The sequence below is a fragment of the Astatotilapia calliptera genome, chromosome 8, assembly GCF_900246225.1.
Source record: "Astatotilapia calliptera chromosome 8, fAstCal1.2, whole genome shotgun sequence".
Classification (NCBI taxonomy): Eukaryota; Metazoa; Chordata; class Actinopteri; order Cichliformes; family Cichlidae; genus Astatotilapia; species Astatotilapia calliptera.
Window position 1 is genome coordinate 24662533 of NC_039309.1, and position 27256 is coordinate 24689788.

At 42.7% G+C, this 27256-nt stretch overlaps 1 protein-coding gene across 1 annotated transcript; it reads left to right on the forward strand.

Annotated features, from left to right (window-relative positions):
• The first annotated feature begins 231 nt into the window (after window positions 1-231).
• On the forward strand, window positions 232-24154 carry mtr (5-methyltetrahydrofolate-homocysteine methyltransferase). Its single transcript, XM_026177556.1, has 33 exons — window positions 232-631; window positions 1273-1484; window positions 1596-1685; window positions 2004-2073; window positions 2165-2257; window positions 2613-2719; window positions 2912-2971; window positions 3734-3828; window positions 3938-4038; window positions 4232-4293; window positions 5631-5698; window positions 5777-5856; window positions 6205-6317; window positions 6448-6588; window positions 7186-7371; window positions 7450-7629; window positions 7996-8112; window positions 8392-8532; window positions 8599-8688; window positions 10231-10383; window positions 12038-12145; window positions 12436-12536; window positions 15455-15522; window positions 16380-16500; window positions 17872-17953; window positions 18317-18415; window positions 18620-18695; window positions 19387-19542; window positions 20231-20430; window positions 20579-20779; window positions 21325-21517; window positions 22443-22555; window positions 22860-24154. Exons 1-33 carry the CDS (start codon window positions 589-591, stop codon window positions 22947-22949), a joined length of 3810 nt encoding a protein of 1269 aa, XP_026033341.1. The 5' UTR covers window positions 232-588; the 3' UTR covers window positions 22950-24154.
• The last annotated feature ends 3102 nt before the right edge of the window (window positions 24155-27256 follow it).

Consider the following 27256-nt stretch of genomic DNA (forward strand, 5'->3'; position numbering starts at 1 on the left):
GCATAATTTTATATTATTGTTAATAATAAATTAATTAAAGCAACAAAACAACCTGAAGAGCCGGTTCGGAGCCGAAAGAGCCGGCTCTTTTTAGTGAGCCGAACCGAAAGAGTCGGATCTCTAAAAAGAGCCGGATCTCTAAAAAGAGCCGGAAATCCCATCACTACTTTGAACACTTTGTATTTTGCAGCCCGGGACTTCGAGGCGGGCTGTGGGCGGTGCACCCAATAAGAAGTAGACGGGTTACTGCTGCTTTTTGCATTGGCTGAACAAAAGTCAGTTTCACGTTGCATTAGTTTTTATTGGGTGGGCAAGTCGCCAGATAGGGCAGACTGATCTCATATCTGTCCGTGGAATGAGTCAGCCTAGAACATTGTAACAGGGAAAGTTTTGTAACTCTTGGCTCTGAGCAGTGTCCAAACGCTACTTTTCCCCCTTTGAAACCTTTATTTTGAAATAAAGAGACCGGAAGTGCTGCGGCGACCCTCGAATCACCGAAGAAGCTTCGACAAAACAGGAGCGAGTCGACTGGATAAGTTCGAAAAAGATCATTGTGTTCCTCAGACGGACTGTGAGGCTGTTTACAACATGGCTCCCACTAACGTCTTTCAGCCGTTCTCCTCAGAAGCGGGTAAATATGCGGAGTGCTGGCCGCGGTAACAGGTATCTGTTTGCTAAACTTGGTGCTGCAGCTACTGTACAGGGACCCACTGCACGAAACACGTGTTCAGCAAGTTTCCATTCGTATCACACATGTGTGCGGTAGAGCGTGTACTTCTGCTGCTGTACAATCAGATGTGAAGCACGTGGCTCACATGTCCCCATAATGTACTTTATTATGTATAAAACCAAATGCAAATCATGTCAGTGCGTGTTTACATTAAAGGGGAAAAGTCCTGAATACTTGCAGAATGCCTCGTGCCTGTTTTTTTTTTTTTTCCTTTTTATTTTATACAAAGAAAAGCGTTTCAATCACAAACTGGTGTAAAACCAAATCATCAGACAGCTGGAAATAAAGCACAGAAGCCCCAGACCCCACCCTAATCTGTCACCCAGTCTTTAAATAAAAAGTACACTTTGTATATATACCATGTAGTGGTACTGCATATGTAAAAAAACCAAAAAATATCCAAAGAATATTTAAGTTATGCTGAATAAAAATCCACCCGTCTCACATTTATCACCTGCAGGATCACTTTTTTCTCTTTCTTTCTCCTGTTATGTGTAATATGTAGTTTGTCATTCTATAACTGCATCCCACTTTCTGCTCAGGATGCAGCTGCCCACTGGAGTCAGAGCTGAGAGCAGTGCTGCAGCAAAGGATCATGGTCTTGGATGGTGGAATGGGAACTATGATCCAACAGCAAAAGCTTGAAGAAGAAGATTTCAGGGGGGAGGAGTTCAAAACACATACACTGCCGCTGAAAGGCAACAATGACATTCTCAGCATCACACAGCCGGACATCATTTACAAAATACACAAGGTTGGTTAATCCAGTCAACGAAATGGGAATCTTTGCACTTCGCCTGCACTGTGCAGGTGTGTAATTGTATTTATGTGCAAGCTTTGCTCTCCTCATCTTGGCTGCTTAAAGGAGTACCTGCTGGCTGGTGCTGATATCATAGAGACCAACACTTTCAGCAGCACGTCCATCGCCCAGGCAGACTACGGACTTGAACACATGGTACGATGTCCCTACTTGACCACAGCTTGGCTTGCATGGAACCATGTTAGAATTTATGAGTCATTTATCCTTTTATGGAAGGAAGTCGTTTTTGTGAATGTCAGGTTTCAGCTCAGTAAAATATTTGTCTTCAGTATTTTTTTATTATATTGATTTATTTACTGTTCAGCTCAATTGTATGTGCTGTAACAAAGACATTTGAATTAATCTTAAGTATATTACTACACTGACCTTTTCCACTGAAACATGAGACATAATCATTTCAGTAATAAGTAATGACGGGTTGCTCTAAGGTGTAAACCTGTGTGTGTTGTGTAGGCTTATCGTCTCAACAAAGCATCAGCACAGCTGGCGAGGAGGGCAGCGGACGACGTCACTAAACAATGCGGTCAGCAGTACAGCCACACATTACTGTCACCAGTGTTTGTGCAATGCTGCAGTGTCAGAGAGTTCATCAGCACCTTTGTGTTTGTTATCAGGGGATAAACGCTACGTGGCTGGCGCAGTGGGTCCCACCAATAAGACCTTGTCTGTTTCACCATGTGTGGAGAGACCAGATTTCAGGAACATCAGTAAGACTGCTCACTGGTTATTCAGCCAACGTTGTGCTTTAGCTTTTAAACACTGTCGATGTAGATAGGTGAGATGGTTTGTCGCTGCATGTGTGAAGAGATGCGTGATTGGCTGATGAACTGCAGTTAATGTTGCAACTGTTTGCATAATATCGTGACTCTTAGGGTTAGGGACATATTAGCAGGATCGGGAAGAGGAATGTCAGGAATTCCAGCACCGGTGTTTTATGCTTCATTATATGTGTGATTTGTGAAGTAACTCTGGGCTGTACACTCAGATTGAATGATGTCATTGTGCAAATAAGCACCATACAGTATGTAACTGCAATGAATAAAGTGTGTGTGTTTTCTGCAGCGTTCGACGAGCTAGTAGAAGCCTATTCAGAGCAGGTACGAGGGTTATTAGACGGGGGAGTGGACATCCTTCTAGTGGAAACCATCTTTGACACTGCCAATGCAAAGGTACCCCTCATCCTGTTTACATAGTGGTAATGTTAAGGTTAAAGGATTAACACTGAGTAACCCACTGATGAACACTTCATTACAGATGAAGTACTAGTACTAGAATTTCAACTTATTCCACCAGTAGAGTGCACTTTTGAACTGTATGCAAGTCTTTTTTACACTCTTTCTACTTGATCATTGTATCTGCAGGCTGCCTTGTTTGCGATCGACCTGTTATTTGAAAAGAGCTACGAACGAAAGCCAGTCTTTGTAAGTCTGGTTCTTTATTCTTCTCCACGCTGCACGACTTTTAAACACTGTTTACCTCACTTAGAATGGATCGAGGAGTGGACAAACACACATCATAAGGCTTCATTTTCAGAGTATTCTAGTTTCAATCTCACATCCTAGAAACTTTGCTCATAGTTTCCTAAAAATGAGTGTTTCTCTAAATGTATTGCAGTTCACTACTAATTAATGGTGCGTCTTCTGAATAAGAATACTGAGGAAGTCCGGTGTTTTGCATCAGTTATTTAAAAATAAGCCAAAGTTTAATACACTGTAGACACATTTAACCAAAAAGTATCGTTATTATGTCCTACAATGTCCCCGGTGTGACGTTTCCACAGGCTGATGATTTGGGGTGTCATGTGACCTGCTGGTGTCCGTGGTGGTTGGTACACTGTGTGTCAGTGCAGCCGGGAGCTCGTAGGACACTTCATCCTGTTTGCTGACAGACTTTAACCTTTCCAGCACCTGCCCACGTGTCACCACAGGCAGCATTTACTGCACATGTGTCAAAAGAAAGGCTGATAGTCCCACGACTTTTCTTAAACACTTAAATATAAGAAGGATTATAACAAGACCTAATAAATGCAGCATAAAGAACTTTCTCTGTTCTGTATTTTTGTAAAATCCTTTAAAGCTTAACCAAGATGTTTTTAGAACTGGCTGAAAAGTATTGAAAGTGATTCTAAAGAAATCAGTTCAGCCTTAATAAGTTGCTATTAAATTCTTACCGTGCTCATACAGATCTCAGGGACCATTGTGGACCGCAGTGGACGGACTCTGTCTGGTCAGACCGGAGAAGCCTTTGTAGTGAGCGTATCGCATGCTGAACCGCTCTGGTGAGTTACTGTACATCAAACCAAACAGCTGCTCTTCTAAATGTAGAACAAACCAGTGATGTGATACAAATGGCTTCCCAGTAAGACCCTTCCTCCTTTCTTTGTGCAGTATTGGTCTGAACTGTGCTTTGGGGGCAAAAGAGATGAGACCATTCATTGAGGCCATAGGCAAAAGCACCACAGCTTTCATTATCTGTTATCCCAATGCAGGTAAGACACTGTGTAAACAGCAGAGGACACACAAACCACACATGCTGAAGCCATGATGATTCTGATGACACACCACAGCTTTGTATAGCAGGTTCATCGTGTATGTAGTCCAGGCAGTTCCTGCTGCAACATCTTTCAGAGCCTCCAGGAAGATGTGATGTCATCATATCTACATGTTATCTTTCTCTGTTAGGCCTTCCCAACACATTTGGAGGGTACGATGAAACTCCACAAGTAACAGCCTCCAATTTAAAGGTTTGATTTTTTTTGTTTGTTTTTTCCTGAGTGACATTTAGGTGTAAAGCAGTACAGGAAGGGACAGAAAACCTAGACCCTGCAGTGAAGGGTCCACTTGTCCCCTTAGACTGAGTCAGAGCAATTAGCTTTACACCGTCTGAACAGAATGATGACGCAGAGCTGGAGGGTCCCGAGGTCCAACCCAGATGGGGTCCGTCTGTGTGGAGTTTGTTAAATATCATCTGTCTGTGCTCGCACAGGTTTCCTCTTGGAGCTCTGACTTCTCCCACCTTGGGAAAAAGATGCTTGGTTAACCTTCCCTACGTCAACCTAGGACACTCTCACAAGAGAAACTCCTGATTTCCTCCTGAATCTGATATCCCAGGTTGATCACCTGTAGCTGGCCTCATTGACAGCACTACATTTCTCAGCTTCCATGCAGGTGCTACTGTCAGCTTAAGCTGGAGGCCTGCCAGCTGCCATCAAGTGTGACTGAAAACAGTATTAAAAGACAAAAACCTGTCTGGGGTTGCTGAGGAGTTGTGCTGACTTTGTTTGGACTTCTGTGGAAAGTCTGTCGTAACCAGTGTTACGCCCCTAGCCTAGGCGTGTAGAGGAGAGAGAGACAAATCCCCGCCCTGGTTCCCAAGCCAAACATCCAGAACCAGTTGTGAGTAAAAGGAGGTGATTTTATTGAAGGTAATGAAGCACAGCTCCAGGGTGAACCCAGGCCAAAATAATAAACCAAACCAACTAAGTCCCACCAGAAAACTAGCTAAACCCTAAGAACGAAACAGAACAAACCAAGGACAACACTAACCCTCGCTGCCTAACCCGGCAAACAGGAGAAAACTGTTCCAAAGGAAAAGGTGGCTCACCGCTTCAGCCTAAGCACTAAGTTAATGCACCAGGAGCGGCTCTCACTGAGCACGCTCACACAAACGCACAGCAACAGTGTAGGCTGGAAAACCAGGGTCAGGACCGCGTCGGCTGTCAAGCTGCTCGCTCCACTCTCTCTCTCTCTCTCCTGCGGGAGCTGTCAGAGCGCCTTTTTGAACGCGGTCACGTGTTCCACGGTCCAATCAGCTGCTCACTACTCTTCATTAGGGGAGGGACCTGCAAAGAGTCTTAAGCACAGTAAAGAGACACAGAACAAAACAGCGCACACAGTGTTGTTATGGCCACAGCCGTTTTAACCCTGTGCTGTAACCTTCCACATAACCTGTAGCTACACATTGGGTCAGCGATCTACGAATGAATGAAGGTTAATGTGTTGGGTTAAAATGGGTTTCCGGTTAAGACGTAAGTTTCCTGCTGAAGCATAAATCAGTCATAAGACTGTGTCCTGTCTGCAGGAGTTTGCCATGGATGGACTTGTGAATATTGTGGGAGGCTGCTGTGGAACTACTCCATCACACATAAGGTCAGTATAACATTTTCATAATAAAACGTCTGCCTCAAATATAACACTCCAGTTTTCTGTTTCCCTCCTCCCATACAGAGCCATAGCTGAAGCAGTCAGACACTGTGTGCCGAGAGCTCCTGCTGCTGATATTTATCAAGACTACTTGCTGCTCTCTGGTAGTAAAACCTCTCGTTACACAGCTGCAGAACGACACACACGGTAGAAACGGTGTTTGCACGTCAGACTTTGAAACTCGTTGCACTCTGGGAGTTAAAATTCCAAACGGAGATTGTCAGTTGGTTTATAAATTCAGGAGTTCTGATCAAAGCTGTTCTGCTTTCATTTCCATCTCCTGGTTTCTTTAGCAGGAGACAAAGTTTCAAACTTTAAAAGAAATCCTAACATTGAGTATAAACATGCCGAACCTTTGACAGAACAGAAGCAGTTGTTGTAAGCTTGCTGTGCTAAAGGGCTGCTTGTTGATTTAACTTCATGCAGGACACAACATATTCTTTTGTTTGCAGGTTTAGAACCGTTCACCGTTGGCCCACACACCAACTTTGTAAACATCGGCGAGCGTTGCAATGTGGCTGGGTCACGCAAATTTGCTAAGCTGATCATGGCTGGAAACTATGAGGTAGTTTAATTTAATAATATTACCTGAATTTATTCGTGTTGTTTTTAACATTAATGCTGTTCACTTTCAGAAGTTTGATTGTGATTGTTAGGTTTTTAATTCTCAACTGGCTTTTCTGTGTAATGTGAAGGAGGCTCTGAGCATCGCTAAGGCCCAGGTGGAGATGGGAGCTCAGGTCCTGGATATAAACATGGATGAAGGGATGCTAGACGGACCAAAAGCCATGGCTCGATTCTGTAGCTTCATTGCTTCTGAGCCAGATATTGCTCGGGTAGGACATTCAAAGGCAAAACATTCATATGAGTACAGCATACATTACAGAAATAGAAGTACAGTCTGACCGGCGTAGTGTAAGCAGAGCCTCAGAGTGTGATGAGGTTATCAAACACTCCCCTGCCCCTGCATAGATGGTGAAACTGTCACCTGTTAAATATCAGCAAGCTTCAGCTTTCGCTCTGAGCACACTGACGAATGAGCTGAAGGTTTTCACCAAGCTGCTTTCAATCAGTGTCTTTCTGTTAGCTGAAACAACAATATGCTTCGGTCCTGTATTACACTTCATGCTTTTCCTACTCTGTGAGATAAGCTGAGTGATAATGAGATGTCTTTGTGTTCAGCAGTTTCCAAACATAAGAGTAAAGCTGTTCTGTAGTGCAGGTATGAAATACTGTTGACTGTATCGCTGACACTTTGCTGTTAGCAGCAGAGCATGGAGGCAGCGAGCAGCAAAGCTGCTACTGAATAGTGTAGTAAAGACGTGATTGTCTGTTGTCAGCGATACCTGATCTGATCAGTGCATCAGTGGACATGATGATGTACACACTGCAGGCTGTTTTTGTTTCCCTTCAGCTCTTCTTCCCTTCCTCAGGTTCCTCTCTGCATCGACTCCTCTAACTTCTCAGTGATTGAGGCTGGGCTGAAATGCTGCCAGGGGAAGTGCATCGTGAACAGCATCAGTCTGAAGGAGGGCGAGCAGGAGTTTCTGCTCCGAGCTGCCACTGTGAAGCGTTACGGAGCTGCTGTGGTGGTCATGGCTTTTGATGAGGAGGGGCAGGTTTGCACATGCCTTCGCTCATGTGGACACACAGACAGACACACATGAACTTGCTGATAAGCGTGCTGTCCTCTGCAGGCCACAGATACGGAGCGCAAAGTGGAGATTTGCACTCGTGCCTACAAGCTGTTGGTCAACAAAGTGGGATTCGACCCAAACAACATCATCTTTGACCCCAACATCCTGACCATTGGTACAGGCATGGAGGAACACAACGAGTATGCAATCAGCTTCATCGCGGCCACTAAACTTATTAAGGTAGAGACTCAACACAACTTCATCTCATCCCTCAAAGTTTGCATCTGTGCTTTAGCAGCCACATTACTTACAAACCTCATCCTTTATCTTCCTGTAGTTTGGTGTTTCTAACTAACTTATATAACTAGTAGATTTCAGGGCTAAAAAATGCCTTAAGGTCATTCAAGTATAAGGACAACAGCATTAATTCTCATTAAGTGATATTTACTGTACAGGCTAGAAACTGTGCTTAAACTATTCTAATCAGCTGTTTGAAGTTTTATTCAATAGTCCATCAGTTCTGTAGATCCACATTAATCACAACACAAACCTTTGATTCTGGTTGGTGTAACCGTGATGTGTTTTTGCATCGGCGTTGATGTTTAGGAAACATTGCCAAGAGCCAGGGTGAGCGGAGGTCTGTCCAACCTGTCCTTCTCTTTCCGAGGAATGGAGGTGATCAGAGAAGCTATGCACGGGGTGTTTCTGTACCGTGCTATCAAGGTAAACATGAAGATGAGCGGTTGTAGTGCGGGCCTTCATTTTTGTGTTTTGTTATTATTCGATGTAGTGAGCGTAAACAGAAAGAAAGAGTGAAACTGCATGTGAAGATTCAGAACGCTCTCACAAAGACTTGCAGTGTACTTGTTGGAACTCTGTAATAACAAATGATCTTTAGTTCAATGAAATTTGCCTCCAAATGTAACGAGCTACACATTTCTTATTAGAAATAAGAAGTTTGTCTGCGTTAGCTTTATGTTGCTATCCGCTGTGCCGCGACAGAACGGTATGGATATGGGAATAGTGAATGCAGGGAACCTGCCCGTTTATGACGACATCGACAAGGAACTGCTGACACTGTGTGAGAACCTCATCTGGAACAGAGATGGCGATGCTACGGAGAAGCTGCTGGCCTACGCACAGGTACACACACGCATGTCACGCAGCACCAAGCTGTTGTTGCTTTGCTTGACAGATGTTTGTTAACAGAACAACACCAAAGGAGGGAAGCAGATCATTCGGACAGACGAGTGGAGGGAAGGAAGTGTAGAGGAGCGGCTGGAGTACGCTCTGATAAAGGTAAGGTAATCGGATGTTTCTGTTATACAATAAAATACGGTTTTAGTTGTGAGAGAATTGTCAGAGCGGTCCAGTAGGTAGAGCTGTGTGCCTAGGATGAAAGAGAACAGCCCTTTTATTGTAATTGTACATGTACAACAAAATTATAGAGCTCCACACCAGCTGTGCAGGAATAAAATATAAATAGTAATAAATAACAAAAGATTGTATACAAAAAGTCACAGATTGGAAAACAAAGTGCTTGAGTTGTGGGACCTGTTGTTATCCCTGGAATTAGTAGCAGCGGCTTTCAAGGCTTGATCAACCTCCACTGCTCCAGAACAACTGTTGTCGTCCCTGAAAAAGACCAAGAAAGCCTCATTTCTGCTGTTCAATACTGAAGAAATGTAAACTTTAAAATGATGCCAGAGACTCTCAGCTGTGTCTGTAATCAAACCTCTGTAACTTTGCTCTGCTTCACTTCAGCAGCATCAGGTTATGTTCATATGCTGATTCATGGTTTTTTTTAGCTACTGCAGAATATTTTAAAGCAGTTATAAAAAACCAGGCCAGGAAAATCTGCTTCATGTTTTTCTGTTTTATCCTCAGTCACTTTGACACAAAGGCCTCTGCTGTGAAGCTCACACCTCTGATGAAGTCTCACAGTGTCAGCTTTCTTTTTATAGATAGAAAAATATGGATATGTACTGTTAAATGATGAGATGTATAATTTTTCTGACTGTCTGAGGCAAAATTTCCCTGATTCAAATCGAATCGATTGTAGAAATCCGTGGCGATACCCAGCCCTAATTCAAACACCTTGTGAAGAGTATGTAGAAGCATTGTCAGTCTCTGTCGGATCCACGGTTAACTGTTTTTCAATAGTCGTGACAAGTTGCATAATTATGATCCAAAGAACTGACCTCACACCCATTTGTTCACCAGTAGTGCTGGTTTCAGTCGTTATCCAAATGTACCTTGGGGTTGGGGAAAGCAGCTGAGACTGAAGACGTCGTGATACGTTTGGTAACTTTTGGAACCTCCCATTAATTTAGAGATTAAGGGCACGCTGTGGGGTGTGCTGGAAATGTTTTGGGGGGGTTTTGGTGGTCGGGTGGGACACTGACACTTTATGAACTTGTGGAGTTGGATTAAGTTTCATTTACATCTAAGTTGTAAGAAATGATTGGGTTGATTTTTGGGTTTTATTTTGCCATGAAGTAAACAGCATTTATTTTTCAAAGAATCAAGTCGGAAGTGCGTTCTGAAACAAACCACCCTTTGCCGCCCACGCCCTTTTTTGGAGTATTTTTTGTTTTGGAACTTGAAAGGCCGTGGCAGATAGTTTTAGACGTATCTGTTCTAATGATCACATCCTAATTTACTTTACTCTAAGGAGGGAGAGTGAAAATGTCTGGATTTTATCTTTAATAGTTTGGGAAGTATTCATGTTCAAACATTGCCTCAAATTCCACATATGAAATTTATATATATTGACTTTGTTTTGAAAATGTTCCTAACACCAGATGTTATTAATGGTCCGTCTTGTATTGATGCTGTTAGGGAATAGAGAAGTATGTGGTGGAGGATGTTGAAGAGTGTCGGGCTCAGGTTCACCGCTACACTCGACCCCTTCGTATCATTGAGGGACCCCTGATGAACGGCATGAAGGCGGTGGGAGACTTGTTTGGAGCTGGAAAGATGTTCCTGCCACAGGTACGATGATGACTTTGAGTGCATGTGGTCTGGCAGCTGATTATGGTCAAATTTCATGGTGAACACCGTTTCTGTGGCACAGTGTGGGAACAACTTTAGCTTTGCTTTGTCTCAAATAAAATGACCAGTTTTAGTTTTAGTCAAATATCCTGACAGATCCCCAAGTTTATTTCAGTAAATCCGATAAAACTGTCTAAAGAAGTAATTATGGCTAATAAAGAAACTCAGTTCATCACCAAATCCCCTTTTCCTTTGAATGAGAATAGAATAGAATAGAATAGAATAGGCCTTTATTGTCATTGTGCATGTACAGTGAAATTGTGGGTGCTCCACACGAACTGTGCAGGGATGAAATATGAATATTTTCTTTTAGTGTTTGTTAACAGTCCAAATGTCCCAGAGGAAGAAGCTGTTTGTGAGTCCTGACTGACCTGAGGTGCCATCCAGAGGGCAGCGGGTGGGTGGGCTTCTAGGGGTCACCTGTAATGACCCTGGTTTTCCTCAGACAGAAGGATCCGGGGATGGCTTACAAGGACTGCAGAGGGCAGCCAATGATTTTTTTGGACGGTGTTACTTACTTCCTGTTCCCAGTTGTGGCAGTAGGAGAGCACGCTCTCCACTGAGGGCTGCAAGAACTTCTGATCCAAGTTATTCTTCCTCAGGACACGGAGGAAATGCAGCAGTGGTGTTGTGGGTCTAGGTGAGGTCGACGGAGATGTAGGTGCCCAGAAACCTGAAGGTGGAGACAGATTCCACCCGTTCTCCATTTATGATGAGACGGCAGTGGAGCTGTCTGTGTCTCCTGAAGTCCATGACGAGTTCGTTTATTTGAAGGACGCTCAGTTTCAGGTTGTTTTTTCAGGTTGCTTTCTGAGCATCGGCGGGACAAATTCACTGCCTCTGTCCTGTACACTCTCATCTCCATCAGAGATTAGCCCACCCACAGTGGTGTCATCGGCATATTTGACAATAACGTTGGGTGGGTGGATTAGAGTACAGTCATTTTGCTTAGTAGGCCTGCTTGATATTATTGTGCATGGTCCAGTGTCCTGTTAGCATCGTGGGAGATGTAAGCGATGGCTGCAATGAAAGGGCCTGCACTGAAGGGCCATCGCCTCTAACTCCGGTGAGTCGATAATCCTCCTGTTACAGCAGCAGTCCTGGAGTACATAAGCACAGAGCCCACTTCCTTTACTGGAGTTTTTGTTGTGCTGTTGGTGTTGTAGGGGCCAGCTGCACTGAGGCACTGGGGATTTGTGGATGGAGACAGGATTCAGTTACGTAGACGACGCACTCCCAGACAGTTGCAGTAACTTATTAAACCAGAGATTAAAATTTAAACTAAAAATGAAACCAGAAGGTCTTCACTTCAATCAAATAGTTATTATTAAATAATTATTACATAAGCAGTTTAAGAAAATTACACTGATTATATTGACCTTGTGTGTGCGGCTTCCACACTTAACAGGATTGGGAACTTCGTTGTAGTGAATGCAGTTTACTTGTGTCTTCGAAAGACTTCAGTTTATCTCAGTGAACCTTTGTATGAACCTTTCCCCAGGAGGTTTTTATCCTTCACCAAAACACATTAATCGTTTGACTGTTTCTTCCTATATGTGCAAAGATGTCTGAGTCAGCAGTCATGTGTCTGCAGGTCATCAAGTCGGCTCGTGTTATGAAAAAGGCGGTTAGTTATTTGATTCCTTTCATGGAGAAGGAGAGGCAGGAGCTCATGGCTGCATCTGGATCCTGTGATGAGACGGTCAGTGCATTTAGAGGAGACTTCAGAGCACTTCTTATTTTTGACTGTTTTCTTTTCCAAAAGCTTTGTGTGTGCAGAATCTGTACAGCACTTTCACAGCTTACATGAATATGAGTTCCACAATAATAAGATAAAGCAAGCAAATACTGGAATAACTGATAAATGATAATAATGCCTCAAAATGTAATGTTTCTACAAATGTTTTCATAAGCTGGAGGGAATAAGCCATGTCACTCAGAGTGGTCAGGTTTGCCGTGGGCCTCCCCTCATTGTTTTCTCTTTGTCTGCAGGATCCCTACCAAGGCACCATCGTTCTGGCTACAGTGAAGGGGGATGTCCACGATATTGGCAAAAACATTGTAGGCGTAGTGCTGGGTTGCAACAACTTCAGGTAACAGTAGTTTGCTGCTGAGCGTCTTGCCTTTCCCACTAAACACATTTACATTGTAATCTGTGTACTTGCAGCACTTAAGTGGCTGCAGCTGACTGAACTTGTACTTGCTTTAACCAGTCGATTGGATTTGAAATTATGCATCAAGACTATAATAAAGTGCCATTTTTCAGCCTTGGGGGGGATTAACATTAATATTCCACTAACTGGGTGATCCCTCTGTTTACAGACTGCAGTCCTCTGAGGCTACATGTTAAGCTCAGTGGTACTGTCAGCAGTGCACTCACTAGGTCAAGTGATGTAACGCACCTCACATTGCCTTTTGATCCTCCACAGGGACTAGTGTTGCATTGTGGGAGAGAAGTAGAAAGCATCCAAATTTCACTGCTCTTTAACATAGGGCTGCTCGATTATGGCAAAAATGATAATCACGATTATTTTCACTGAAATTGAGATCACGATTATTTGACGATATTTATTTAACCCTTTAAGACCTACTATAGAACCAAGTCCACCAGAGCTTATATTATTTTTTTACATGTTGTAGTGCCATTTGTGGGAGCATTTCAAGTTGCTATACAACTGTTATAGCCCATATCTTAATAATATGTCTGCATTAAGTCCATAGTAACTACATTAATTGCAAAAAAGTGCAATAAACTACAAAAAAATTGAAAATCGTTTTTGTTTTTTGTTTTTTACATATATTTCTACTTGGAGAAATTTAAGGGTTTATCCCTCAAAACTTTAAATACAAAAAAGTTGCAAAAAATAGTTTACAACAACAGGAAATTTATTTTGAGTGTCTTCATAGTTTTATTTTGGAGATGCAGCAATTTTTATATACTGCAGGAAAAACAAAAAACAATCATATGATGCAAATTTGCAAAGAAAACAGCAGGTGCATCAAAATAAACTATTTCCAGCTGTGGAATTCGAGTTCTAAGCATCACAGAAACTATTCAGAAAGGTCAAACATGACTTATAAAAACACCAGTATAGGCTTTTAAGGCCTACAAGTAAAAAACTACATTTTCCGCAAAAATGACATCACTTCCGGTTTCGGACAGGAAATGGCGGACATGAGATAGTTCGTGTTGATGTCTGTTTCACTGTGGGAAGTGTTACGAACAGCTGATCGGATCGGCAAAGCGTGTTTCTGGAATATTATGTTTTTGTTCCTGCAAGTGCTTTTTATGCAATTTTTGCAAAGCTTTATGTGGAAGGAAAGCGTGACCGAGGACAAGCTGATGGCATAAGATGTAAGTACAACTCCTCCGGTTTCATATGCAAAACAAATTATTGCGCTAGCTTACATGGTTCAGATTCTACAGGGATTTAAAGGGTTAACAATAACAATGTATTGAATAATGACTTTAAAAAAATACTATAAAATAATGTGCAAATGTTTGCAATATAAGAAATAAATGAAAAATGTAAACATCTATGTTTAGTGAACTTTGCAGTGTTGCTCTGTGGTGCAGCTACGACACCGTAGCAAAGTTTACACACTATGTCTACTTGATCCACGTCTGACTGAACCCATAATGTTTCCACACCACTGAAGTTTTTTTTTACCTCTTTTCAACCAACAGCAGTCACTCTCCTCTCCAAATAACTTCTGCTGAGCTTTCCGAGCTTCCCTCGGGTCCTCTCAATTGTTGTGACAGGTGTTCGAAATGCAGAGAGGTGCGCTCAATTTGCCACACGGAGCAGCGCGAGAGTAAAGCACGAGGGAGGGGCTAATAATCGGCTCAGTCATTTTTAATGATCGTTGAAAGCCCAGATCGTAATCGTGATTAAAATTCGATTAATTGAGCAGCGCTACTTTAACAGCTGTAGTTCAGTGCGTGTGTGCTGCTGCACTTAAATGCTGAGCGACATGAACAATCCTTCACTGTGAATCGCTAACTGAACAACTGAATATTTATTTTCATTTCATTTATTTTTGCACTCTTAAATAAGAATTTCTGCAGTTGTGTAATAATTTTTACATTCTCAGAGAATATTAGGAAAATAAAATAGTTCCCATAAAGACAAAATAAGACATGGACTGTGTATGCTGGAGTACCATGGTGGTGGGTTTCCACTGGTACTAATGACCATCTTTGTCTTAAATTCTAATTGATGACTGCTAGCCCGGGCCAACTGGTTAATCCATAACTACACACATCACGATAAACATCTCCACTAAGCTGTCCTGGGTTCTTTCATAGTTTCTTATCCTTCTTCCATCGTCAGTACTGCATTCAATTCAATTTTATTTATATAGCGCCAAATCACAACATAAGTCGCCTCAAGGCGCTTCATAGATACAGAGAAAAACCCAACAATCATATGACCCCCTATGAGCAGCACTTTGGCGACAGTGGGAAGGAAAAACTCCCTTTTAACAGGAAGAAACCTCCAGCAGAACCAGGCTCAGGGAGGGGCGGGGCCATCTGCTGTGATTGGTTGGGGTGAGAGAAGGAAGACAGGATAAAGACATGCTGTGGAAGAGAGACAGAGGTTAATAACAGATATGATTCAATGCAGAGAGGTCTGTTAACACATAGTGAGTGAGAAAGGTGACTGGAAAGGAAAAACTCAATGCATCATGGGAATCCCCGGCAGCCTACGTCTATTGCAGCATAACTAAGGGAGGATTCAGGGTCACCTGGTCCAGCCCTAACTATATGCTTTAGCAAAAAGGAAAGTTTGAAGCCTAATCTTGAAAGTAGAGATAGTGTCTGTCTCCTGAATCCAAACTGGAAGCTGGTTCCACAGAAGAGGGGCCTGAAAACTGAAGGCTCTGCCTCCCATTCTACTTTTAAATACTCTAGGAACAACAATGCATATGCATTATATTCACATGCTTCCTGTATGCAGCTGAAACAGACCAAACTGATTCTCCTGCTGCTTCTGCTGTTCTCGTGCAGAGTGATCGACCTGGGTGTAATGGTTCCATGTGATCAGATCCTCAGAGAGGCCGTTACACAGAAAGCAGGTAACTGTAAAGATCAGACTGACAGAAACGTTATGGAAAGTTTCATTTCACAGAGGTTTATTTAATAATGTTAAAATGTTCATCCAAGCGGCCTTCATTCATTACTGGACGTTGCTGGCATTTAAGCAGTAGCTGGATATCTTTAGCCTAGTTTTTGCCTTTTAGGCAGAATGAAAGTTACTCAGCCTGTGTGGTGGAGCTGCTCGTGGGTATACCATGATGTGTCAAGGAGAAGTTTACAGGATTTATTCTGACTTGTGTGATATATAACTGTTGTTCCCTAAATTTGGAAGCCAGTTGAGTGTTTCCATGGTAAGTATCAGTAAGAAATACAGAGTCTGAGAGTCCCGAAGCAATTTAATTGTTCTATAAGCATTAATATATAATGCTCCTGTCAGGTTATTGTCCTAACGATAGAGCAGTGACGAGTCTGTAATCTTGCATGATGATGGGATATTTTGTTGCTTTTGTGTACTAACTTATTAAAAAGCAGGACAACTTCTAATCATGATATGACCGTAAACAATAGCAGCCTTGGGTAGTGAAAGGTTAGAAAATAACTGGTTGATCCTGTTAATCATTAGTGTGTGAGCACAGCTGTGCATGGAGTCTTATTTAGACTTTTCTCTCTAGCAGGTTTTCACAGGTTTTCATTTTCTTTCTATGCATAGATGAAGAAAATAATATATACATTTAAAGAATTTCCTGAGTTGATTGCATCCTAAACACTTGTGCGTGTTGTCATTTTAGCCTGCATTTTTCAATAAGACCCTTTTAAGCAAAAGCTCAAAGTATTGTTGCAGGATTAAGACTTATTAGTTTGTAACAGCATTTGTGTACTTGCTTTGGTACCTCAGATGTCATTGGTCTGTCTGGTCTTATCACCCCTTCTCTGGATGAGATGATCTATGTGGCCAAAGAGATGGAGAGACTGGGAATGACCACACCACTGCTGATTGGAGGAGCCACCACATCAAAGTATTGCATACCTACAATCACAAAGCTCTAATTCTGAACTAGATACAATGTACTGAAAAGTTCAAGTCGAAGGTTACGTGTAGGAGATGCACTAATGGTCGCCCACATATTTTATCTCGGGGCGAATTTAGAGTCCCCAATGAAAACGGAAGGAAGAATTTGCAAAAGCCTTGCAGGCCTGACAGAAAGTATTCACAGGGCTTCAGTTGTTCCACATTTTGTCCTGTTACAGCCTGATTTTTTTTACGTTTGTGTTCAATTTATTTTGATCATGTGAACAATATACAGACTTTCATTTAGGGGAAAAAAAGAAAGAAAATTTGATTAAATGAATTTTTAACAATTCTGTGGACAATATCCCATAATGAGAATTATAGTTGTCAGCGTATGCCCACAAACAAAGCCATGAAGTCCAAGGAATTGTAAGGAATTGTCTATAGACCTCCAAGACAGAGTTGGGTCAAGATACAGAAGCATTTCTGCAGCATTGAAGAGTTCAGTGAGCTCAGTGGACGCCGTCATCTGTAAATGGGAGACGTTTGGAGCCATCGGGGCTCTTCTAAGAGCTGACCTGACCAATCTGAGCAATCGGGGTCACTCTGGAAAAATCCAGCATTACTTTGTGGAGAAGTTAAAGGTACAGCACATCAAAGAAACCACGAGAAAGTTCTCGGAACTGATGAAAGAACGGTTGAGCTCTTTGGCTTCGTGTCTGGAGGAAACCAGGCACTGCTCTTCACCTGGCCAGTAACATCCCTACAGCGAAGCGTGGTGGTGGTAGCATTATGCTGTGGGGATGTTTTTTGGCAGCAGGAACTAGTCAGGGTCAAGAGGAAGATATCCTTCATGATAACCTGCTCCAGAGAGCTCTGGACCTGGGACTGGGGTGAAGGCTCCAACGGGACAATGACCCTCACACTCAGCCAAGGGGACGTAAAAAATGAATCTACTTTGGAAGAAATGACAAAATGTGGAACACGTGAAGCACGCTGAACAGAATCACTGTAGGCTTTGCAGTGAGTAATATACTGTAATTTCCTAAAGTAGCCCAGCTCCATTCTCAAGCATGTAGATAATTTAGTTCAAATGTAACTTCAGAGTTGTCACAACATTGGAAACTGTCCACAGAGACCGAAACAGTTGTTTTCTTTTGTTTTTCGATCCAGACAGAAAACAGCTTTTTTTGTTGTATCCACTGGGATCGACTCACTGATGCAGTTCATCTTCTAGCCACTCGAGGCTGACTCCAAAAGTGAGGCAGCCTCGAGAGGCTATAAGAGCATCAGGGCCTCCTTATTTGTTTGTATAGACAATCCTTCTGTAAGCAGAAGTGCAGCAGTCGAATAATAACCTGTACTTTGTGTTGGGTAGGGTACACACAGCAGTGAAGATTGCCCCTCGCTACAGCTGCCCTGTTATCCATGTTCTGGATGCTTCCAGGAGTGTGGTGGTGGTAAGAACATCTGCCTGCCTTGACTCCAACTTTTCCATGATCAAGAACGATGGATGGCAAAAAAACAACATTAAAATTGGGAACGTTTCTATACACATTTGACTTGAAATGACAGTACTAGCCTCAAATGAATCTAAATAAAATGATCCATGTTATAGCTAATACTGCTTTGAGGGGAGAAGTTCAGCTTTTTGCACCAATCAAGCAAAATCTTCCAAATTGTCTAAAAATCCTGTGTGGTTCAGTTTTAAACCGTACAGGATGTAAATCAGTTTTTCCAGCACACAGGCTTTGTGTGGTTACACATTGTTTAAGGAGTACAAAATGTGGTGTTGACTTCACGTTTTCCCCGGGCTGTCTCAGTGTTCACAGCTGCTGGATGAAACGGCAAAGGAAGAGTACTTCGAGGAGCTGAAAGAGGAGTATGAGGAGATCAGACAAGAGCACTATGATTCCCTGAAGGTAAAAGCAGCCAGTAGAGAAAAAGAAACCAAACATGGAACATTTCCTGTGACCAAACGGTGGTTTCTCCACCCTTTACCATTGTACAGCGGAGCTGCTGTTAATGAAATCACATACTTGACTGTTCGTGGCACATGTGAATAAATATGTAGATGACACCGAGTTATACTTGTGACATAATCAACTGTCTCCCTGTGTGTTCAGGATCGCTGTTACCTGTCTCTGTCCCAGGCGAGAGAGAAGGCATTAAAGGTAGACTGGCACTCGCTGCCCCAGCCAGGCAAGTCAAGCAATGACCAGTAGTAGTTGTTACCTAATGTGTCATTTTAATTAGGTGCTAAAATATTTGCATTTGATGAAGTTTGAAATGTTGCATTTAGGGCTGCAGCTGTCGAATAATCTGTAAATAATTCCATCGATTAATCGAGTAATCGTTGAGAAATACTTTTGTCTTATTAGTGAGCTATAATAAATATATAAAAGGGAAAAATGCGGGTGTTTCAGAGTTTCTTCTGGACTGCACTGCAGATCACTGCAGATTGTGTAAAATAAAGAGCAGTGGATGGAGCAGCTACAGAGTTTGTTGATCAGGTGCTTCGATGAAGGACGCCTGCTAGTCTTTAATGATAATCACAGGAACAGCGCTGCTGTTTAGGACACCTCGGTAACGGCTCCGCCTCTTTGCTCTTCGTGGCGTGTGAGCAGACTCTGACCTTTTACTCGTGCACTGCTCCTAAATACGTTTGTATTGCAGATTGTTTTTAGTAGCAGATGTGGGTGAAACGGTCACATTTACACTGTTTAAAACTTCTGCGCACTGCAGAGCCTCGAAGCAGAGACTTTGTGTTGAGAATTGTTTTTAAATGATCTAATTATTTGAATTACTCTATGGTTGCAGCCCTCGTTGTCCTTGGTTTCAGGTGCTGAAACAAGCACATACAGAACTGTGAGCAGACTTCTCTGTGTTTCAGTTTGTCCTCAGTTCCTGGGCACTCGTGTGTTTGACTTGTACGATCTGAACAGCCTGCTGGACTTCATCGACTGGAAGCCGTTCTTTGATGTGTGGCAGCTGAGAGGAAAATACCCCAACAGGGGATACCCGAAGATCTTCAATGACAAGACCGTTGGTACAAGCTCAGTCAGGGTTATTTAGAAATATATAAATATATAAATATGTACTGCACCTGTACTGTAGGAAATGGTTAAAATTCAATTATAAATGGATACAAGTGGAGTGCAGGAGAGGGAAAAAGTCACATTTTACTGATTAATGAATCAGACCATACAAACTAAGCCATAAATAAGTCTTGAACCGCCCTGTTATTTGATTACATTTTGCTTCCCAGTGTTCTTAAGGCTTTCTGAAGGTCTTTCAGGGGTTTTCTTCGTACAGCCCCTTTCCACTCGTTTTGGGCCCAGTTCTTGTACCTGATTTGTAACTTGGCCGCTGTGCTACCAGCAGCCTCTTGCAAAAACACACGGCAAAGATAACACAGCTTGACAGGCAGGAAATAGTGTTCTTACAGCAACAGGGCCATTTCCAAAGAGCTATTAACTAAAAACTTGTCTGGGCGTGTGCGGCGCTTCCTCAAAAATGTAAGGAAACTGGACAAGTGGAAAGAAAAACGTCGACAGCAAATGAGCAGTATCAGAAAATGATGTCCTTGAGAAATCCAGTGAAAACCTGTCACAGAAGCCTCATCACAAACGGTCTCATGTCTTGAAAACTAGAATAAAAGTATGAAGCTTCAAGAAGAGCAAACAGTGGAAGAATTCAGGGAAAGCCACTGAACTCGTGATCTTTGGCTACTGCAGGTTCAGAAGCTCGCAAACTCTTTGATGATGCCCAGCAGCTGATCCACCAGATGATTGATGACTGCAGACTGAAGGGGCGGGGCCTGGTGGGATTCTGGCGCGCCCAGAGTAACGGCGACGACATCAGGGTGTACAAAGATGACGCTGCAGTGGACGGGGACACAGAACCCATCGCCACGTTCCACGGCTTACGGCAGCAGGTGAGGGATTGTGATTTATCCTGCTGCGACAGACACCTTTAACATCTTGTCCTGTATAATCTAAGTATTGTAATATGTTCATTTTTAAACACATAACGTCTCCTTTCTGTCAGCGCTCTTTCAACAGTGTTGTGTGTTTGTGCTGCAGGTGGAGAAGGATGGCTCCTCCTCCGAGCCGTACCTGTGTGTGTCTGACTTTGTGGCCCCTGTAGACAGCGGTGTGGCAGACTACATTGGATTGTTTGCTGTGGGTGTGTTTGGAGCTGAAGAACTGAGTCAGCAGTTTCAAGCTCAGGGAGACGACTATAATAGCATCATGGTGAAAGCTCTGGCCGATCGACTAGCTGAGGTACTGTTTCCTGTAAAACATTAAAAACTTCCTTCCTCCTTGGTAATTATACCACAGTACAAGCGCCAATGTTGGCACGGTAACTCTAGGGTTACTTGCAAGTAACAGCTGGTTACCATTTAAAAATCCTTTCTTCTTTTTGTTTCAAATTCATGGCTTGCAATTTTAAGTCATAGCCATTAGCTGCAGGGGGTGCAGGCGTTTCATGTTAGAGGTGCTTGGTTTCAGCTCTCAGCCATTGCATTGACTACTAGCGCTCATCTACATTATACTGCTCTGATCTCAGCTGGGATTGCTAAAGTCTGATGAACAATGGAGTATGAGAGTCTACAGTTTCGTTTAGGGAAGGGAACTTCTGTATATGCTTTTCCAGCTGACACCCTACTTTTTAATCTGTGCTTGCGGGCATATAGTCCTTTGATGTCTCCAGTATCCAGAGGCAGCTGGATACAATATGGGAACAGTGTGTCCAGGTTATAAACACCCATTTAGAGGCATTGTTTCCATTCACTTGTTTCTTCTTTGTCCATCTGTCCACCATGAAGGCATTTGCTGAAGAGCTCCATGCTCGTGTGCGTAAGGAGCTGTGGGGCTACAGCACAGATGAGGCTCTGCATACCTTGGATCTCCACAGAGTTCGGTACAAAGGAATCAGACCGGCAGCTGGCTACCCCAGCCAGCCCGACCACACAGAGAAGACTATGATGTGGAGCCTGGCTAATATCCAGGAGAAGACTGGTGAGAACACCAAAACCACATCATATCTGACTCCCTGAAACGGATCCATTGTTGCTTAAGTACAAACGTTATGCTGAACAGATGAGTGGGTTGGATTAGCTTAGACAGACGTCTTTAACTTCCATAAGTATTTTTGACGACAAAGTATTGCAGTAAATAATCAGAATTACTGGTTTGTGAAGTGAAATTCTGCAGCAGCTGCGTGATGCTGTGATGTCAGCATGAACCGGAACCTTTGAGGAGTGTGGAACAGTCTGGATGAACCTCAGATATTCATTTTGTACAAATTTCAAATGAAATCTTCCAGTTTTCTGCCTGTGTGCAAATGTTCATAGCCTATGAAAATAATCAGATATGCATAAATATCTTTCTGTATTCACATTTGTATCATGAACATTTGATCAAATCACATTACTGCATATAATCCACAATCAGGGGTTTAGTTTCACAGCCTCCAAACTCCAGCTGCAGTTTTTATAACTAAACCAGGACATGGATTCAGGTGACTCTCTACACCTATTTATCACGATGACAGTATGTTGATATTGTGCATTCATGTGCTTCAAATCACCTTTTAGAGGAAAAGTCACACTCATGCAAAAAGCATACAGGTGAGAGTGCTTTTATATACCTGTGTGCTTGAGATCGGGTGTTGCATCTGCACAGGGTGCCAAACAGAACAGAGCACGGGTAGGCTGAGCAGGTAATGATCTCCTCAGATGTAGTGCACGCAACGGCTTAAAAACCACCCCGTAAATGTCAGTTGAGAGGCTAACCACGCTAGGTGTAGTTTTTTATGCAACACACTGATCTGCTGTCTGTCTCATGGACATTTTATTTACTATATTTTTTCCATGTGTGCGTAGGGTTGTGTGGGTGTTTGTTTTCTTTTTGTGTTTACTTGTGCATTTGTGTGTGACTGTAGGCATTGGTCTGACAGAGTCCCTGGCCATGACACCTGCCGCCTCTGTGTCGGGACTTTACTTCTCCAACCCTCAGGCTTCATACTTTGCTGTTGGAAAGATCACCAAGGAGCAGGTATCCATTGATAATGTGCCTCACTGTACATCAGTGTTGAACATGTGTCAACTATAGTTTCATTTAACAGACTGTTTTTAATCTAATATCTGCAGGTCATGATTTCTTAAGGTCTTAAACCTGAAAAAGAGAGATGTCCAGTTCCTGTGCTGCTTTCTGTTTTGTCCATGTCCTGGTCTCTCTATGCGCTCCATTTCTGCCTGAATCTTTCTGCTCATACACCGGCCAAACTTCGTTGATATGCTGCGGGTCTCTTCCCAAACAAGAGCTAAACTTGTGGCCTCTGTGCACATCTCATCTGTAGGTGGAGGACTATGCCAGCAGGAAAGAGATGAATGTGGAGGAGGTGGAGAGATGGCTCGCTCCCATCCTGGGTTATGACAATGAAGTGTAAGCTGCAACAGAGGATCCAGTTTACAGTCCAGCCATTCCACTTTGGCTCCCATGAGTTGTTGCTGTAACTGCTGTCACTCCCTCTCACTGACATCCCTGTACAAAGACACAGGGCCTCAGACTTTTCTATTACGATAAACACTACAGGAAAACATTTCATGCCAGTTGTTGACAGTTCATCCGTCTGTCGGGTACTGGACAGATGCACATAGTGGTATTTTCTTTAAAAAAAATTGAAAAAGCAAAGTGCTTAATTAAAACTGCTGTTGCTGCTCTTGCTGCACATTCAATGGCCGATTTCCAAATGTGCAATTAAAGCTTAATACTTGTTGGAGAAGACCATTTACACATGCCCTCAAACAAAGATCACTGAGAAGAAGTGAAGCACAGAAGAGATCAAATCAAACCAATGATACTCACGAGGGCTCGTTAATACCAACTGATTTTACTTTAGCTTTTTATTTGTAAAGAGAAGATTTGTAGACAAACACAGAATGTGTTCAACTTTTAATTTCACGTTGGTCATTTTATTTCTAAAACTTTAGCAGCATCTTATATGGAAACTGAAATGTGCTGGCATAATAGATAACACACTCGTAATGACAGCATGTTGTTCAAGTTTAAAAACAACATATACATAAAACATTTCAAACAACTGTTCTTCGTCTGCACATTTAGGGAAAGAAGACGGATTATGTCAGGTTATAATGCTGTTTCTGCCAAATAATTTTGGTGCTAGTTGCTTTAGTCAGACTATTGTAATATTTCAGCACAAGGGTTGTGATCACTACTGTTTACATTGTGATTTCTGTGTAGTTGGTTTTCTAAACATTTTATCAAAGTAAATGTAGTTTATGGATCAGTTATAGATACTTGGCAGACTAAAGGAGAAATGTGACAGCATTGTTGTTAAGAACATTTTCTGACATAAACCATGAAAAAAAGGTTTCTGGATATTTTTTCAGTGTCATTATGATGGCAGCCAGTGTTGATCTTAAACCGCTCGGGGTGCAGCCATGTTCAGATGTCAAATCAGGAGATTCGACAGTTGAAAGATTTGCTGGTTAAGTGCTCTTTACAAATCTTAATGCTGCAGTGTCTGTTCAACGTTTTTATGGAACTTTGATACCTTCTCAGTCCCCTTTATTTTTACATAGAAGACTGTGGATTTCTGATAATTAAAAATAAACCAGTCTTAAGCTTAAAGTTGGCTCTGTCTTTTTTCTGAGTTTAACTTTCAGATTCACCTTTTTGTAGAAGCAAAAAGTCCATCTGTGAAAACAGAAGCTGTCTTTGACATGGACGATGCCCATAACACAAACCTGAAAGTTGGGATAAGAAGAGAGGTCTGATGATTGGTCGGGACCAGAATGACTTCATGCTGAGGACTACTACAGATGGCATCTTTAGCTGGTCCTTGTCAGGGGCTGTAGGAATACTACAGATGCAGTATTCTCTTTGAGGGTGTTGAGGGAGGAAATGCAGAGAAGAACAAAAGGAGTTACACTGAGTCTAGAGAAGGCATATGATAGGCTGCCAAGAGGGGAACTGAGAAAGTCGGGAGGTGTGGAGAAGTATTTGAGGATGATACAGGGGATGTACAAGGACAGTGAGATGTGTGGTGCAGGTCAATGTGAAGAATACATCAGGGATCAGCTCGGAGCTTCTTTCTGGTTGCAATAGTGATGACAGATGAGCTTAGGCAGCAGTGTCCAAGAGCCTGGAGGGAAAGGAATGAAAGCGTGTGTGTGTGTGTGTGGGGGGGGTAGAAATGCAGAGTTGAGGCAGTGAGCGTAGATCAGTCTTACGTACCTGGGCTTAAGCATCCAAACCAAGAGAAGTGAAGAAGAAAGGGCAGGTAGGTTGAAGTGGGTGGAGATGAGTGTCAGGCATGAAATGGAAGGTTTACAAGATGATACTGAGACCTGCTGTGATTGGTGGTTTGGAAACGGTGGACCTGGAAGTGGCAGAATTGAAGATGCTAAAATTTTCACTGTGACAAAGACGGTCAGGAAAGAAGGAAAAGCTAATATTTCTATTCAGACTCTTTCGTTTGTCCTGTTTGTGGTTTCTTTTCCTCTGTTCTCTGCTCTGCTACGGGTCTCTTCCCATTAAATGGTAGTTCTTCCTCCCCACTCTTCCCATTGTTTTAATCTGATTTTATGGGTTCCTTCTTTTTATAGTGTCTTTCCTGTACAGTTTCCCCCTATATCACCCTCAAGATGACAGTTATTGTGAACTGTCCCCGTTTACATACAACTGATTTGAATTGTACTGAACTGAATGAGATCAAATGCCTCCCATGATTCCAGAGTAGAATTGTTGTTCCCAAGCTGCAGCCTCGGACGTTTCTTGACAGTAAGGCAAGGCAAGTTTATTTGTATAGCACAATTCAACAACAAGGTGATTCAAAGTGCTTTACAGAGACATTAGAAACAAAAACAAATAAAAAGCAGGATTTAAAATTGATTAAAACAAGCAAACAAACAAACTAATTAACAAACAAACAAAACGGTTTATAAAATCAAAACAGATAAAATCAGTACAGTTAACAGAGACGGGGTCTCTTCTGTGGCTCCTCACTGAGTCCTCAACACCTTGTTCCTTTGACTTTCACAGGTCCACACAGCATGCAGAGTGATGCATGTGGCACAATAATAATAATTTCATTTAAAATGTGGACAGTGTAAGATGGAAGCAGATCATCTGCTGAGGCAACTCCATAGATGATGTGGGCTCCAGTGTTTTTAGAGCTTAAACCGTACAAAGAAAGCTAAGCTTCACTTTAAACACTAATTTCACTGTAAAGCAAATATTTTCGCCCAGTAACAATCATTTGGAGCACACCTGAACACGCTTGTCTAACTGAAGACCAACTGAACTTTTTAATTGCATGAACTGATTTATTTATAGATGACAAATGATAATGATGTTCACTTATGTCTACTTTAGTACACAGGAAACAGTGTACAGCAAAATGTACAAATCGATTCTTTTGTACACTTAGGTCGATGAGTATTTGCACTGTGTTTGCCATGTGCACCACCACTGCAGAATAAACTTTAAAAAATAAATTTGTGACTAACATACAGATTTTCCCAGAGGACAACAGGAACATCATGAAGATGCAGGAAGGTAAGCCACAGCCACATACCTCCAGAAGGAAAGACAAAACCATTCAAGTTTCTTTGTGAAAACAGGGGCTACTCGATTCTATAGTCAACTTAAATGATGCAGAAATACAGGAGGTCAAATTCTTTTTATTTACAAAATTTGTATTTGTCATATTTGACTTTAAAAGATGGTTAAGAAGTTGACACTAAATAGTCATTGATATAGCCAAGCTGTTTAAACATGCATCCATCTTCTTCTGTTTATCCGGGGCTGGGTCGCGGGGGCAGCAGCCTAAGCAGAGAAGCCCAGACCTCCCTCTCCCCAGCCACATCCTCCAGGTTGTTCGTAGGAGCACCAAGGCGTTCCCAGGCCAGCCGAGAGATATAATCTCTCCAGCGTGTCCTGGGTCTGCCCCGGGGCCTCCTCCCAGTGGGACATGCCTGGAACACCTCACCCAGGAGGCGCCCAGGATGCATCCTTGTCAGATGCCCGAACCACCTCAGCTGGCTCCTTTCGATGTGGAGGAGCAGCGGCTCTACCCCGGATCTCCGGCGTCCCTGCCCTGGATCTCCGGCGTCCCTGCCCTATCTCTAAGGGAGAGGCCAGCCACCCTTCGGAGGAAGCTCATTTCTGTCGTTTTTATCCGCGATCTCGTTCTTTCGGTCACTGCCCACAGCTCGTGACTATAGGTGATGGTAGGAACATAGCTCGCTGAAGTTTTTCTTATTATATAACAGTTTTGACTGAAGCATCATCATTTACTGTCACTATGAGATAAACTGAAATATACATGTCATCAACATACACAAACATACACAACCCAGACTGATGACTGTGACTTTGTTTAGTCCACAGGTGGAGGAACTCCAGGGCTCAAGGGCCGGTGTCCTACAGGTTTTAGTCCTTGATCCAGCATAACTGATTGAAATGGCTAAATTATGTCCTCAACATGTCTTGAAGTTCTCCAGAGGCCGGGAACTGAACGAATCATTTGATTCAGGTCTGCTGACCCAGGGTGTGATCCAAAACCTGCAGGATACTGGCCCTTGAGGCCTGGAGTTCCTCACTCCCGGTTTAGTGGAAATGCTCTCTGCTGGCAGGGACCACAGTGGCCAGCAGAGGGAGTAACCCGACCAACGTAGCGTTCGAGCACGCACACTACACACATACACGCTCCTGTGCAGCTCCGCCCCC

Coding starts and splice junctions, on each gene's coding strand:
- mtr (XM_026177556.1), top strand. CDS start 589: ATGGCTCCCACTAACGTCTTTCAGCCGTTCTCCTCAGAAGCGG. Junction 6,318..6,447: donor TCATGGCTGGAAACTATGAG/GTAGTTTAATTT, acceptor TGTAATGTGAAG/GAGGCTCTGAGCATCGCTAA. Junction 8,689..10,230: donor TGGAGTACGCTCTGATAAAG/GTAAGGTAATCG, acceptor TGATGCTGTTAG/GGAATAGAGAAGTATGTGGT.